A 16481-nucleotide genomic window follows, 5' to 3' on the forward strand; every position below is an offset into this window, starting at 1 on the left:
TTCTCTGTTATAAAACAGAGTTATAACGGAATATAACAGAATTTTAGGACGGAATGTAAAATGGAACCTTTAGGCTAAATGCACACGATCAGGATTGCGTGCGGATTTTCCACTCGGATTTGCGTGCGGGAAATCCGTACCGTAGGTCATGTACATTGTATTCTTTGAGAATTTTAAATTCTCAATGCACACAATGCAGATTTTTTTCCCACGTGGATTTTGACCTCAATTTATTTTTATTTTTCCTGACCGGATTTTCTTCTTTCACTTAGTAAAATCCGCATGCAAATCCTCACCAATTGATGCGGATTGACCGCACGGATTTGCCTGCGAACACCTGCGGATTTCAGTGCAGATTCTCCGCACATGAATCCTGAACGTGTGCATGTACCCTTAAGAGGCATTATGTTTTGCTCCGTCCTAACACATGTCTATGGGCACATATAAACGGTTTAGTCAGCAGGATTTATTTTTTCCGTCATGTATAACGGAAAAAAAACGGAATCGTTACATGTGCTCGTAGAAATATATTAGGACAGAACAAAACGTAATGCCTTTTGAAGGGTTCCGTTTTGCATTCCGTTCTAAAATTCCGTTATATTTCATTATAACAAAACTATTTAATGGAATTCCATAACGTTAATGCGAACCCTCCCTAAGGGTGGTTTTACTTTGCTCAAGGGGCTTCAGTCCTCGGGGCCATTCTCTTGGTCAGAGTGGAGAGCGGTTACAAGGAGCTTCTTCTGCTCTGGAGGATCTGTCCTGCATTACACAAAAAAAAGCATTGTTTTGGACACTGTGTAATACTTTATTTTACCTGTGGTGGCGCTGCAGGGAAATGAAAACACAATTGCTTCATAGAGTAGAACAGGTGTTATGCGACATATTGGAATGATAAGAGGGCTTTCTGCTTACACTGCCCCTTTCTATATGCCCTACTAATGATTACGGATGTAATAGAGTGCAGTACCCATTTAGCTCCACGCACCCCCATTACCCAGATAGGAGGAGATGAACAGGATTAGAGAAAATGGCTGCTTTCTTGATTATCCACATGTTGTGTGCTGTACTGCAGCTAAACGCAACCACACGGACGGGGGAGAGGGCGGGAGGGTGCAGTTTCTTAAAGAAAACAGCCATGTCATTGCCAAGGGGGTATGGGTAGAAGTTGTCTGTTTTGGACAAGACTCGCTCGTGTTAAAGGGGCCTTAGGGTAGCAAGTGGTGAGATGAAGTTATTTAGAATGAACTCAACAGCGCCAACTACAGGCACTGGTTCTAGCTTCAGATTAGGTTCTTCACAATGAGGTAAAGCAACAGTGCAACCTGTAGGTACCATACAAAAATACATCATCATTACAAACAAGTGCATTACATTCGAGATGTCACAATGTCCCTTTTGTATATACATTCCTTTAAATCAATAATAAGCTAAGAGACTAATGGCAAAATACATAAAATGTCTTTGTTCCTGTTGTATTTCTCGCTGAGTCACCTCATCAAGACCTTCTGGCCTTCTCCTTCGATGATCCGGCATTCACATCCTTTGCAATGTCCTTGATCCAGAGGCTCCGAACCTCTCCAGTAATAGAGAATTGGGCTTGTAAACATATGGCGGTAAAGTGCAAATGCACACTCTGTCCCAAGGCACTTCCAGAGATGCCACCACCCCGGTGACCTTCTCATATACTGTTCATTGGGATGGAACCATTGTTGATTGTGCTATAACGCATCTTATTCCTTCGACAGCTGAGAATGGACAGGACCAACACCAGAACTATTAGAAGAACCACACCGATGCCCAAGAGAGAGAGAAGCGCGACACGTGCCTGGCCGACTGTCAGCAGTCTTCCCAGGAACGGCACTCCGTCCTGCCCATCGGAATCTACCATGAAAAGAAGTCGTCAATGAAAATATGGACAACAGGAAAAAATAAAAAAAAGTATAATACTCTTTGGCTTGAAGAACTCTTACCTGGTGGAACTGGATCTTCTCCTTGACCTGAAAATGACAAGCAATACATATAACAGTGCTATAATTGCTATGGGGACCGTATGCGTTTATAGCTCTTTGGACCTTAGAAGAGGTAAAGGTAGATAAGATATGGGCCCTCCTAACAGTTTATGAGGGAGGGGTATGTTGCCCAGCAGAGGAGCTGTCTTATTTTGTTTTTGTTGTGGGGTACTTATTTCTCTTCCTCATAAGTAGCTATTACTAATGGGGCATTCTGGTTGAGAAAACCAATTTTCAGATGCCCCGTTAGGAAATTCTGAATTTAGTAGGGGGATCACACTTCAGGATCCTCGTCTATCAACCAGAGTGAAGAACAACCACAAAGAGTGTCTCTCATTCTGGAGGACCCAGGCCTGTTTTCAATTAATACAAAGACAGTTCATTAATTCCAATGTCAACAGTATAATACCTCATTTCTCATGTGATGGTGCTGCAGGAGAACTGGATGTGTGCTGTCAGGTTTCCTCTTGGATGACAGCCAATCGATTGGGGTCCCAGCAGCAAGATATCCTATGATTAGCTTGCAAAGAGGACAATTCCATATATCTGCTGCCCCTGTTGGGCGTTCTTGCACAGCCTACCAGTAAACTACCAAAGTTCCCCTGTCTCCCTATGAATCTGAGTCTGCCCATTAGTGTGGTAGATGTAAGGGCTACAGTGGCTGTTGTAATGAGACCCAGACCTCAGAGGGTCCAAAGGCTCCTCGGCAGTGGTTGACTGGCCATATACCCTACAGAGAATTTCCTGGTGGGCCGTTGCCCAGGGGGCACCCAAGCCCTCCTCACGGCTTCTGGCCAAGTACATAACGATCTGATGCTCTCAGAATAGATTCATGCTAAGAGCATAGGTTGCTTATGCCTCTGACCCGCAGGTGCCCTCCTGAATTCAACTGCATCACCGTCCTCAGTATGGTGTTAGGGCAGTATTTTATGCTGCACTGTGGTATTTGGTTCTGCTGGGGCGGTATTTTGTGCGGCACTATGATATTGCTGGCCCCGGCTACTTGTGTTGTCCCTGCCTTCTCTCAATCTGTACTTGCCTACAACTTGGGGCCAAGTTAGTTTTTTTTATCCAGGGCCATTTTAAGTTCCCATTGCGCCCCTTCTCCACTGCCATAAAATGGACCAGCAGTATTATGAATTAGCACTGAGTGGACCAGGGGTGTAGACAGATCTCATTCTAAGTGGAAGAAATTTTAATAAAAATTGTAACAAAAAAAAAGTTACCCACTTTATACGAATTCTGTGTTAGGAAAAGTACAACAGCTGCTTTATAAATATGGCACTCATTCTGACTCTAGGGGGGTCAGTCATTTCTTATCCAGAAATACCCCCATATTAGACATTTCTGGTGCAGATGGCAGCACAGAGGTTATTTGCGCCACAATCTGCGACTTTTCCCCGCTCACATCAGATCTAAAAAAGTGGGTGTTGCATGGGCGGGGAAGGGAACGGGCCGGCGGACCCGTCTCCTTCATCATTTTCTACATTTAGACTGGCACTAGATGCGCCAAAGTTATGTAGAGGTCGGTGCCTCTTCATAACTGGCGGATCCACCAGGTATAGGGGTTATTAAGACTGGCATCTTAAATGCCGGTCTTAATAAACGACCCCCTATATTTCTCAATGTATTGACGCCTATGACCACTATCATAACTACACTGATCTCCTGCTTCCTTTCTATTCCAAAGCTGCCTGCCTGCAGCCACCACTAGAGGGAGCTCAGTGCAAAGGAATTTATGTAGTTACAATTAACTGAATGGGGAACATAGGGAAGATGAGTTGAGTGCTGGGCCTCGTCCCCCTCCCCCTGGCCCAGTAGCAGTCATCTGGTCCGCCTCCATTGCAGGTAAACCACTTGAGTGGATCATTAAAACGAGTACACGTAATGTCTGCAATACTCAGAATGCTTACCCCGTTTCTTCTTCACAGTAAAAGTTGTTTCCATACCAGCATGAATGTGATCTGTGACATGGCAATGAAGCAACCAGGTCCCAGGGTTACCAGCAACCAGTTCTATTGTCTGAAATGTCCCAGGAAAAAGGTCAAACACATCCGCCCGATGGGTCTTGTCTTTCTAAAATGCAAAGTCAGACATGTGATTTATTCCCCACACATTCTATATTACTGTACATATAACTTACTGCTTCACAACAGTTCCTGTGTGGGGCTGAGAGATCCCTATCTTGGGCCAATTTCAGTGTACAAGCCCCTTTAAGACCTAGGCTGAGCTGATCATAAAGGGGTTCCAGCAACCTGTCCTAGAATGTGAGATGGACTGGTGGCCTCCACTTGCAGAGCTGCCTATGTTCTGGCACTTGCATACACTATACATTGATAAGCGTTCCTGTCAGGCTGCTCAGCCATAATGGCCTATTGTAGGCAGGATCACATCATCACCAGCTACTGTAGAGCAGTGTAATGAGGCCTCGCCCTCTCACCCCCCTGGTCAGCTCTGCCAGTGTAGGCAGCCAGTCCTGCTCACATTCTAGGACGCAGGGCCGGCCATTGGGGTGTGAGAGCTCTGCGGCCGCACAGGGCGCCATGGCAACAGGGGCGCCCGGCGGCCAGGGCCAGACAGGCTGTGCTGACAGCGAGGAGGCTCCTTAGCCAGTGTAGCAACTGCCACAAACACCACACACTGTAACGACATGCAGCGCCCTTAATCATACCCAGTGTCACCCATTGCCAATCCCCTGCCCCCCTTAATCATACCCTGTCACCTTTACCCAGTCCCCTGCCCCTTAATCATATCCAGTGTCTGTCACCCTTAATTTAAGGGGGGCAGGGTCTAATTGAGGGGGCAGGGGACTGGGTAAGGGTGACACTGGGTATGATTAAGAAGGGCAGGGGACTGGCTATGGGTGACACTGGGTATGATTAAGGGGGGCAGGGGACTGGCTATGGGTGACACTGGGTATGATTGTACTTGTTTGCACTTGCACTTAAATTATCTGTAATTAAAAAAAACTATTTGTTACAAAGATTGTTTTCCTCTTTGTGTATGTTTAGGTGAACCGAGGGGGCGCCACAAGATTAGCTCGCACAGGGCGCCTGAACACCTAAGGCCAGCCCTGCTAGGACGGATTGCTGGTGGCCATTTTAGATCATTCCCAGAGAACCACTTTAAGTGCCCTAGAGCTTCATTCACAGTTCTGTCAGTGTCAGAGCTGATGCCTCCCAGCGTTCAGCTGTTTAGGGTACATCTCACAACAGGTTTTTTGACAGTTTTTTTTTACAGCAAGCAGCAGAATAGTGAGTGCAGCTCTGGAGTATAATCCGATTTTGCTCTACTCATTGGCCATAAAATGTTTGGTTTATGGGTGAGGTTGCTTGTTTCCAGCTTTGAGTAAGGGCTGGCTCGCTAGTGCATGTCCACACCTTAAATCTCAGTGCACACAAATGGAAAAAGTGATTAAAGGGGTTGTCTGAGCACTTAAAAGGGGTTATCTTATAGGTTATACTTACCCCGCTCCCCGGCACCCACGTCGCTTCTTATTCCTGCACGGACGCTGCTGCATCTCAAAACATCCGGCGACGGGGGGAGCAGCCAAAAGCAGGCTGCGATGGGGACGAGCCTCCCTAGCATCGCGGGTGACCCTAGGGAGGCTCGTCGCCGTCACGGCCTGCTATTGGCCGCCTCCCCTTGGCGCTCGGACCAAAACATTGAGATGCAGCGACGGCTGTGCGGGGATCAGAAGCGGCGCGGATGCCGGGGAGTGGGGTAAGTATAACCTATATGAGGGACCCGGGCATTAGGGGAGTCATTATAAGTGTTGGATAACCCCTTTAAATAAAAAAATACTGCTCAGAATGATGTCAAATAATAAAAGTAGTAACATTCACCTTACCGCTCCTGTTTGGGATTTTTTAGGCTCACCGCCAATTACTGAACTTCTGGATCCCTCTAGACATGAACATGCAACTGCTGCAGGCAATCAGGGACTCAACAAGGTGTGACTTTTTTCTTTTTTTTTAGACCATTCTGACAGTTTTCTTTTAATTCATTCAGCTGGACAACCCCATTAAATATAAATTGAAGATGGCAGCGATTAATGACACTGCTAATCAGTAATATCCTAGTGTGACTACATTTAGGATCGCCTCCAGTTCCCATCTTAAATACAGTATGAGGGGTCCTCTGTAAGAGGCACACAATCATATAACCTCGAGAGCCGGGTGTCGGATCTCCTTTACTGCAACCCACTGCCTGCGGCTACAATATGTCATTTCCCAAATACCAGGCATGTCCATTCAGTGTAAACTATGCGCAAACTGGAAAAACAGGTTAAAGGGAGCGATACGAGAGACGGTGACCTTTGTTCCTTCATGTACCATCACAGATAACTATATGCACTGCAAGAGAGTTTGAACATTAAAGGGGTTATCCCACGAAAATGATTGCTATGCAATGAGTAGGACATGTAAAGTGAAACATTATTGCAATATACATACAATAAAAATATTATTAGGTTTTTTATGCACATCACATTTTCCTCTCTGGTAGCGCCCCCTGCTGTTTATTCTTCTGGTCCACCTTCTCCTACATTCAGTGGTGGACTGACACGCTCCCTTCCTCCTCTCATACCAGCATAATGACCTCATGGTGAAGCTACACTGCATGTGAATGTATAGACATGTATAGCTCTGGACAGTGGAGAAGGAAACTGCATTACCTACTATAGTGCTATTTATTACTGGAATCTCTGGTGGTGTCTGTGTGTGTGTGAGAGGGACTCTTTTCTATGCAGGGAGGAAGAGGTTAACAAGAGCCCATTCCGATGTACTCCTGTGCGTGATGAGCTGCTGCCCTCCCACAGAAAAGAAAGAGAAAAGCCATCCAGATAATAGGAGTAAAAAAGCTGAAAATGACACTGGAGAGCAGTGACAGCTAAAATAATGCTGTGCATCAGTCTAGATAGTTTTACTTTTTAAATTTGTGGGATAACTCCTTAAGACAGTAATCAAGTTCTGTATTTTTCGCACTATAAGACGCAATTTTTCCCCCTAAAAAGTGGGGGGGAAATGTCAGTGCATCTTATGGGGCAAATACTAAAGAGCGCTTCCATCTGCGGGCTCTGTACTCACCACTCCCTGGTCCTCTGCCAGCGCTAAAATCTGTACTGGGACCTGCACACAGTGTGAGGACGTCAGCGTTGCGACATGGGGTTACAGCACAGTGCAGCAGGAAGAGTGCTGGATCTCAGGAGCGGCATCAGGAGCAGGAGATGCGAGTTAGGTCTGATGAACAATGGGGGTCTGATCTGAGGTCTGATTGGGCGACTGAGCTGGGGTCTAATTAACATTGGGGGTCTAAGCTGAGGTCTAATTAGCATTGGGGGTCTAAATAACATTGGGGTCTAAGCTGAGGTCTAATTAGCATTGGGGGGGGGTCTAAATAACATTGGGTCTGATGAACAATGGGGGTCTGATCTGAGGTCTGATTGGGCGTCTGAGCTGGGGTCTAATTAACATTGGGGGTCTAAATAATATCGGGGTCTAAGCTGAGGTCTAATTAGCATTGGGGGTCTAAATAACATTGGGGTCTAAGCTGAGGTCTAATTAGCATTGGGGGGGTCTAAATAACATTGGGTCTGATGAACAATGGGGGTCTGATTGGGCGTCTGAGCTGGGGTCTAATTAACATTGGGGGTCTAAGCTGAGGTCTAATTAGCATTGGGGGCCTAAATAACATCGGGGTCTAAGCTGATATCTAATTAGCATTGGGGGACTAAATAACATCGGGGTCTAAACTGAGGTTTAATTAGCATTGGGGGTCTAAATAACATTGAGTCTGATGAACAATGGGGGTCTGATCTGAGGTCTGATTGGGCGTCTGAGCTGGGGTCTAATTAACATTGGGGGTCTAAATAACATCGGGGTCTAAGCTGAGGTCTAATTAACTTTTGGGCTCTGAGCTGAGGTCTGATAAAAAATATTCTTATTCACACCTGGGTTCACATCATGTTTTTCCCATCCGTTTAACGTATACATACAGTGGCAACCGTTGACCATAGGGTTCCATTGTAAAAAAAAAAAAAAAAAAAAAGGATTTTTTTTTTACCAGAGTCAAAAATACAAGAATGTGGTGTGCTGCATTTTTGCATATCAGACGGAGGCATACAACGTGATGATAACCCTCCCTTAGCGACTACGTCTTGGAGGTTCTAGAAGTGTGTACATGGTGCTCACTAGGCTTACGTGCCCCTTATCACTGTGTGAGAGTTGATTGAAATGCACTCACCTTATAAAGGAAGCTCTGAGCGTGGAAGTGCACTGTGTGCATGTCAACTTCATTCCCCATTCCCAGAAGGTACCAATTGGTCTTCTCACCTTCTGTCATGGTCAGGCCATGGAGATTTCCGTAGATCTTTCCATTTATAGCTGGAATACCACAAACGCAAAGTGTAAAAAAACAATACATACCCTGTGCAGACACTGAACCAGCAGGAGATGTAAGCACTAAAGCTTAAACAATTGTGAATGCAGCTCTGGAGTATAATACAGAATGTAACTCAGGATCAGTACAGGATAAGTAATGTATGTACTGTAAGAAGGTACAAGGAATCATCGTGGATGATAGGTAAGTGTCACCGAGGTTCCTGGCCTCGGTGGAGTAAGAGTTGGTTTTTATGTGTCAGCAGCAGTTGCTGTTTGACACCTTGGTACTTAGCATGGCTGTAATAGCTGATCTGGGATGGCTCTTACTGGGAGTAGTCAAAGTGCTGGGTGGGTGACTACTCCTCACGTTCCAGGCCGAGTTTTGCCCGACATAAAACCAGCCAGCACTGCCAGGTGGAGAGAATTACCTCCGTCTGACAGTGGAGCTCAGGAGGTCTGTGTGCTGGGATCTGAGGCCTGTGCTGGGCTGGAGAGCGAAGACCCATGTGTCAGGGGAACAGGACGTCTAAAGCCTGTGTTTGAACTTTCTGAGGCAGAACTGCCACCAAGGTGACTTTTGTTATGTTAACTTGCCATTGGGTGTGAAGTAACATCAACACTGCAAAAGTGACGTTTAGTTTTTGGCATCAAGTGTGAATAAACACTGAAGTTTGAATTACGAACTTGTATTTTGCCTCTGTACTGCACCCGCTTATCCTAACTACCAGAGCAAATCCCCACAGTACACAGTGACACCACCATCAGAATAGTGAGTGCAGCTCTGGAGTATAATACAGGATGTAACTCAGGATCAGTATAGGATAAGTAATGTAATGTATGTACACAGTGACTGCACCAGCAGAATAGTGAGTGCAGCTCTGGAGTATAATACAGGATGTAACTCAGGATCAGTACAGGATATGTAATGTATGTACACAGTGACTCCACCAGCAGAATAGTGAGTGCAGCTCTGGAGTATAATACAGGATATAACTCAGGATCAGTACAGGATAAGTAATGTATGTACACAGTGACTGCACCAGCAGAATAGTGAGAGCAGCTCTGGAGTATAATACAGGATGTAACTCAGGATCAGTACAGGATATGTAATGTATGTACACAGTGACTCCACCAGCAGAATAGTGAGTGCAGCTCTGGAGTATAATACAGGATGTAACTCAGGATCAGTACAGGATAAGTAATGTAATGTATGTACACAGTGACTGCACCAGCAGAATAGTGAGTGCAGCTCTGGAGTATAATACAGGATGTAACTCAGGATCAGTACAGGATAAGTAATGTAATGTATGTACACAGTGACTGCACCAGCAGAATAGTGAGTGCAGCTCTGGAGTATAATACAGGATGTAACTCAGGATCAGTATAGGATAAGTAATGTAATGTATGTACACAGTGACTGCACCAGCAGAATAGTGAGTGCAGCTCTGGAGTATAATACAGGATGTAACTCAGGATCAGTACAGGATAAGTAATGTAATGTATGTACACAGTGACTGCACCAGCAGAATAGTGAGTGCAGCTCTGGAGTATAATACAGGATGTAACTCAGGATCAGTACAGGATAAGTAATGTAATGTATGTACACAGTGACTGCACCAGCAGAATAGTGAGTGCAGCTCTGGAGTATAATACAGGATGTAACTCAGGATCAGTACAGGATAAGTAATGTAATGTATGTACACAGTGACTCCACCAGCAGAATAGTGAGTGCAGCTCTGGAGTATAATACAGGATGTAACTCAGGATCAGTATAGGATAAGTAATGTAATGTATGTACACAGTGACTCCACCAGCAGAATAGTGAGTGCAGCTCTGGAGTATAATACAGGATGTAACTCAGGATCAGTATAGGATAAGTAATGTAATGTATGTACACAGTGACTGCACCAGCAGAATAGTGAGTGCAGCTCTGGAGTATAATACAGGATGTAACTCAGGATCAGTACAGGATAAGTAATGTAATGTATATACACGGTGACTGAACCAGCAGAATAGTGAGTGCAGCTCTGGAGTATAATACAGGAGGTAACTCAGGATCAGTACAGGATAAGTAATGTAATGTATGTACACAGTGACTGCACCAGCAGAATAGTGAGTGCAGCTCTGGAGTATAATACAGGATGTAACTCAGGATCAGTACAGGATAAGTAATGTAATGTACAGTATATACACGGTGACTCCACCAGCAGAATAATGAGTGCAGCTCTGGAGTATAATACAGAATGTAACTCAGGATCAGTAAAGGAGAGGTAATGTAATGTATGTACACAGTGACTGCACCAGCAGAATAGTGAGTGCAGCTCTGGAGTATAATACAGGATGTAACTCAGGATCAGTACAGGATAAGTAATGTATGTACACAGTGACTCCACCAGCAGAATAGTGAGTGCAGCTCTGGAGTATAATACAGGATGTAACTCAGGATCAGTACAGGATAAGTAATGTATGTACACAGTGACTCCACCAGCAGAATAGTGAGTGCAGCTCTGGAGTATAATACAGGATGTAACTCAGGATCAGTACAGGATAAGTAATGTAATGTATATACACGGTGACTCCACCAGCAGAATAGTGAGTGCAGCTCTGGAGTACAGTACAACACAGGATGTGACTCAGGATCACCACAAGATAAGTAACATAATGTATGTAAAGATTCACTCCACGTTTTATGTAGATCCTTTGATTATGAAAAGTGTAATATGATTAATTAAAGGTGGAGAACTACCAGAACTACCTACCATGGATTTTGTTGCTTTCTTCAAATTCCTCAGTCTTATTGATAGCAGCGGGCTCTTTATGAATATAGTTCTCAATATTTTCATCCAAATACCATGAGAGGTTTTCATCAAATACCAAGAACAGCAGTGCAAATTCTCGAGCCACGTCCTCCCTCAGGCCCTGGCTGTTCAGTACACCCTTCCTACAAGTCAGTAGTGGTCCCACCAGACCACTGTACAGATCCTGCACAACGGGGCACAAAACACCATAAATGAAGACAATGGCTGTATAATAACTAACAAGAGTCTCTAAAACAGTCACTGAGCAGCATGGAGGTTATAGCTGAAGATCTGTGTGCCCTGGGCCACTCCTGCCATGAGGTGACTGCGGCACCCTGGAGGTGGGTGTCAGTGTTACCCATCCCCCTCACCCATTTACATGGTGCCTCAGGTCATGCCTCTGGGCTGTTAATACGGGTGCATGTAGCGTGTGTAGGCATGTTTGTAGCGGGCACGTGTATGTATGCCATGAGCGTACATGAAGTTCATCTTGTGCCCTCACCCACCACCTCACAAATCTGCAGGCACTGAGAGACGGTCTCATAAACCCACTCCTCCATCAAGTATTGAAGTATTTGGCAGCAACCATGACCATATCCAGCTGTGGTAAGCCATAGGTTGGCACCCTAGCCTTTGGGGCCACATCAATCAGAATGCTTGTCTGTCCCCTCTCCTGTAATGTCTCTTTTAGCAGCTACTTGCATTAGCCATGTAATAACAATTCTGGAGCATCTAGTCTTATGACTGTATGTTGTGCCATTCCTCTATTATTCCTGCTAAAAGTTATGAATGAATTGCCAGCAGTCTGCAGTAAAGGTCCATCTGGGTGCTACCAGTTGGGGGTGTGTCCCTGCACAGTCAGATATTATCCAATCAGCGCGGTGCAGGGAACTCCCTTCCCAAATGGTAGCACCCATCTGGACCATAACTGCAAACTGCTAGAAATTCATTCACAACTTCTAGGAGGAATAATACAGGGAAGGCACATCATAAAGTCATAAGAATAGATGCTCCAGAATTGCTATTACAAGGGAATGCAAGTAGTTACTAAGACAGACATGTCAGGGGAGGTGAGAGGTCCTCTTAACCACTCCAGGACCGCCGTACGCAGGATTGCGTCCTGCCGGCGGCCCTGCTCTTCTGGGTGGACGCATATACGCGTCCTCCCGCGAGAGCCGAGATTTCCTGTGAACCCGCGCACACAGGCGCGCGCGCTCACAGGCGCGCGCGCTCACAGGAACGGAAGGTAAGCGAGTGGATCTCCAGCCTGCCAGCGGCGATCTCTCGCTGGCAGGCTGGAGATCTGATTTTTTTAACCCCTAACAGGTATATTAGACGCTGTTTTGATAACAGCGTCTAATATACCTGCTACCTGGTCCTCTGGTGGTCTCTTTTGTTTGGATCGACCACCAGAGGACACAGGCAGCTCTGTAAAGTAGCACCAAACACCACTACACTACACTACCCCCCCCCCTGTCACTTATTAACCCTTTATGAACCACTGATCACCCCATATAGACTCTCTGATCACCCCCCTGTCATTGATCACCCCCCTGTAAGGCTCCATTCAGACGTCCGTATGATTTTTACGGATCCACGGATACATGGATCGGATCCGCAAAACGCATACGGACGTCTGAATGGAGCCTTACAGGGGGGTGATCAATGACAAGGGCGTGATCACCCATATAGACTTCCTGATCACTTCCCTGTCATTGATCACCCCCCTGTCATTGATCACCCCCCGTAAGGCTCCATTCAGACGTCCGCATGATTTTTACGGATCCATGGATACATGGATCGGATCCGCAAAACACATGCGGACGTCTGAATGGAGCCTTACAGGGGGGTGATCAATGACAGAGGGGTGATCACCCATATACACTCCCTGATCACCCCCTGTCATTGATCACCCCCTGTAAGGCTCCATTCAGACGTCCGCATGATTTTTACGGATCCATGGATACATGGATCGGATCCGCAAAACACATGCGGATGTCTGAATGGAGCCTTACAGGGGGGTGATCAATGACAGAGGGGTGATCACCCATATACACTCCCTGATCACCCCCTGTCATTGATCACCCCCTGTAAGGCTCCATTCAGACGTCCGCATGATTTTTACGGATCCATGGATACATGGATCGGATCCGCAAAACACATGCGGACGTCTGAATGGAGCCTTACAGGGGGGTGATCAATGACAGAGGGGTGATCACCCATATACACTCCCTGATCACCCCCTGTCATTGATCACCCCCTGTAAGGCTCCATTCAGACGTCCGCATGATTTTTACGGATACATGGATACATGGATCGGATCCGCAAAACACATGCGGACGTCTGAATGGAGCCTTACAGGGGGGTTATCAATGACAGGGAGTGATCACCCATATACACTCCCTGATCACCCCCTGTCATTGATCACCCCCTGTAAGGCTCCATTCAGACGTCCGCATGATTTTTACGGATACATGGATCGGATCCGCAAAACACATGCGGACGTCTGAATGGAGCCTTACAGGGGGGTGATCAATGACAGAGGGGTGATCACCCATATACACTCCCTGATCACCCCCTGTCATTGATCACCCCCTGTAAGGCTCCATTCAGACGTCCGCATGATTTTTATGGATCCATGGATACATGGATCGGATCCGCAAAACACATGCGGACGTCTAAATGGAGCCTTACAGGGGGGTGATCAATGACAGAGGGGTGATCACCCATATACACTCCCTGATCACCCCCTGTCATTGATCACCCCCCTGTCATTGATCACCCCCCTGTAAGGCTCCATTCAGACGTCCGCATGTGTTTTGCGGATCCGATCCATGTATCCATGGATCCGTAAAAATCATACGGACGTCTGAATGGAGCCTTACAGGGGGGTGATCAATAACAGAGGGGTGATCACCCATATACACTCCCTGATCACCCCCTGTCATTGATCACCCCCCTGTAAGGCTCCATTCAGACGTCCGCATGTGTTTTGCGGATCCGATCCATGTATCCGTAAAAATCATACGGACGTCTGAATGGAGCCTTACCAGGGGGGTGATCAATGACAGGGGGGTGATCAGGGAGTCTATATGGGTGATCACCCCCTGTCATTGATCACCCCCCTGTAAGGCTCCATTCAGACATTTTTTTGGCCCAAGTTAGCGGAAATATATATATATTTTTTTGTTTGTTTTTTCTTACAAAGTCTCATATTCCACTAACTTGTGTCAAAAAATAAAATCTCACATGAACTCGCCATACCCCTCACGGAATCCAAATGCGTAAACATTTTTAGACATTTATATTCCAGACTTCTTCTCACGCTTTAGGGCCCCTAAAAAGCCAGGGCAGTATAAATACCCCACATGTGACCCCATTTCGGAAAGAAGACACCCCAAGGTATTCGCTGAGGGGCATATTGAGTCCATGAAAGATTGAAATTTTTGTCCTAAGTTAGCGGAAAGTGAGACTTTGTGAGAAAAAAACAAAAAAAAAATCAATTTCCGCAAACTTATGCAAAAAAAAAAAAATTCTATGAACTCGCCATGCCCCTCATTGAATACCTTGGGGTGTCTTCTTTCCAAAGTGGGGTCACATGTGGGGTATTTATACTGCTCTGGCATGTTAGGGGCCCTAAAGCGTGAGAAGAAGTCTGGGATCCAAATGTCAAAAAATGCCCTCCTAAAAGGAATATGTGCCCCTTTGCGCATCTAGGCTGCAAAAAAGTGTCACACATCTGGTATCGCCGTACTCAGGAGAAGTTGGGGAATGTGTTTTGGGGTGTCATTTTACATATACCCATGCTGGGTGAGAAAAATATCTTGGTCAAATGCCAACTTTGTATAAAAAAATGGGAAAAGTTGTCTTTTGCCAAGATATTTCTCTCACCCAGCATGGGTATATGTAAAATGACACCCCAAAACACATTCCCCAACTTCTCCTGAGTACGGCGATACCAGATGTGTGACACTTTTTTGCAGCCTAGGTGGGCAAAGGGACCCACATTCCAAAGTGCACCTTTCGGATTTCGCAGGCCATTTTTTACACATTTTGATTGCAAAGTACTTCTCACACATTTGGGCCCCTAAATTGCCAGGGCAGTATAACTACCCCACAAGTGACCCCATTTTGGAAAGAAGACACCCCAAGGTATTCCGTGAGGGGCACGGCGAGTTCCTAGAATTTTTTATTTTTTGTCACAAGTTAGCGGAAAATGATGATTTTTTATTTTTTTTATTTTTTCCTTACAAAGTCTCATATTCCACTAACTTGCGACAAAAAATAAAAAATTCTAGGAACTCGCCGTGCCCCTCACAGAATACCTTGGGGTGTCTTCTTTCCAAAATGGGGTCACTTGTGGCGTAGTTATACTGCCCTGGCAATTTAGGGGCCCAAATGTGTGAGAAGTACTTTGCAATCAAAATGTGTAAAAAATGGCCTGCGAAATCCGAAAGGTGCACTTTGGAATATGTGCCCCTTTGCCCACCTTGGCTGCAAAAAAAGTGTCACACATCTGGTATCGCCGTACTCAGGAGAAGTTGGGGAATGTGTTTTGGGGTGTCATTTTACATATACCCATGCTGGGTGAGAGAAATATCTTGGTCAAATGCCAACTTTGTATAAAAAAATTGGAAAAGTTGTCTTTTGCCAAGATATTTCTCTCACCCAGCATGGGTATATGTAAAATGACACCCCAAAACACATTCCCCAACTTCTTCTGAGTACGGCGATACCAGATGTGTCACACTTTTTTGCAGCCAAGGTGGGCAAAGGGGCACATATTCCAAAGTGCATCTTTCGGATTTCGCAGGCCATTTTTTACACATTTTGATTGCAAAGTACTTCTCACACATTTGGGCCCCTAAATTGCCAGGGCAGTATAACTACCCCACAAGTGACCCCATTTTGGAAAGAAGACACCCCAAGGTATTCCGTGAGGGGCATGGCGAGTTCCTAGAATTTTTTATTTTTTGTCGCAAGTTAGTGGAATATGAGACTTTGTAAGAAAAAAAAAAAAAAAAATATCATAATTTTCCGCTAACTTGTGACAAAAAATAAAAAGTTCTATGAACTCACTATGCCCATCAGCGAATACCTTAGGGTGTCTACTTTCCGAAATGGGGTCATTTGTGGGGTTTTTCTACTGTTTGGGCATTGTAGAACCTCAGGAAACATGACAGGTGCTCAGAAAGTCAGAGCTGCTTCAAAAAGCGGAAATTCACATTTTTGTACCATAGTTTGTAAACGCTATAACTTTTACCCAAACCATTATTTTTTTGCCCAAACAT

The 16481-nt window shown here is 45.4% G+C and overlaps 1 protein-coding gene across 1 annotated transcript in view; it reads right to left on the reverse strand.

Annotated features, from left to right (window-relative positions):
- Positions 1-787: 787 nt before the first annotated feature.
- Positions 788-16481, reverse strand: part of HEPHL1 (hephaestin like 1) — a 70627-nt gene continuing 54933 nt past the window's right edge. The window contains exons 16-20 of the mRNA XM_044285248.1: positions 11152-11374; positions 8256-8395; positions 3926-4088; positions 1974-2000; positions 788-1884 (exon numbers count right to left, since the gene is read on the reverse strand). Coding sequence (XP_044141183.1) covers positions 1682-1884; positions 1974-2000; positions 3926-4088; positions 8256-8395; positions 11152-11374 — 756 coding nt within the window. The 3' untranslated portion in view covers positions 788-1681. The remainder of the gene's footprint in view (positions 1885-1973; positions 2001-3925; positions 4089-8255; positions 8396-11151; positions 11375-16481) is intronic.

This window comes from Bufo gargarizans, chromosome 3 (assembly GCF_014858855.1).
Source record: "Bufo gargarizans isolate SCDJY-AF-19 chromosome 3, ASM1485885v1, whole genome shotgun sequence".
Lineage (NCBI taxonomy): Eukaryota > Metazoa > Chordata > Amphibia > Anura > Bufonidae > Bufo > Bufo gargarizans.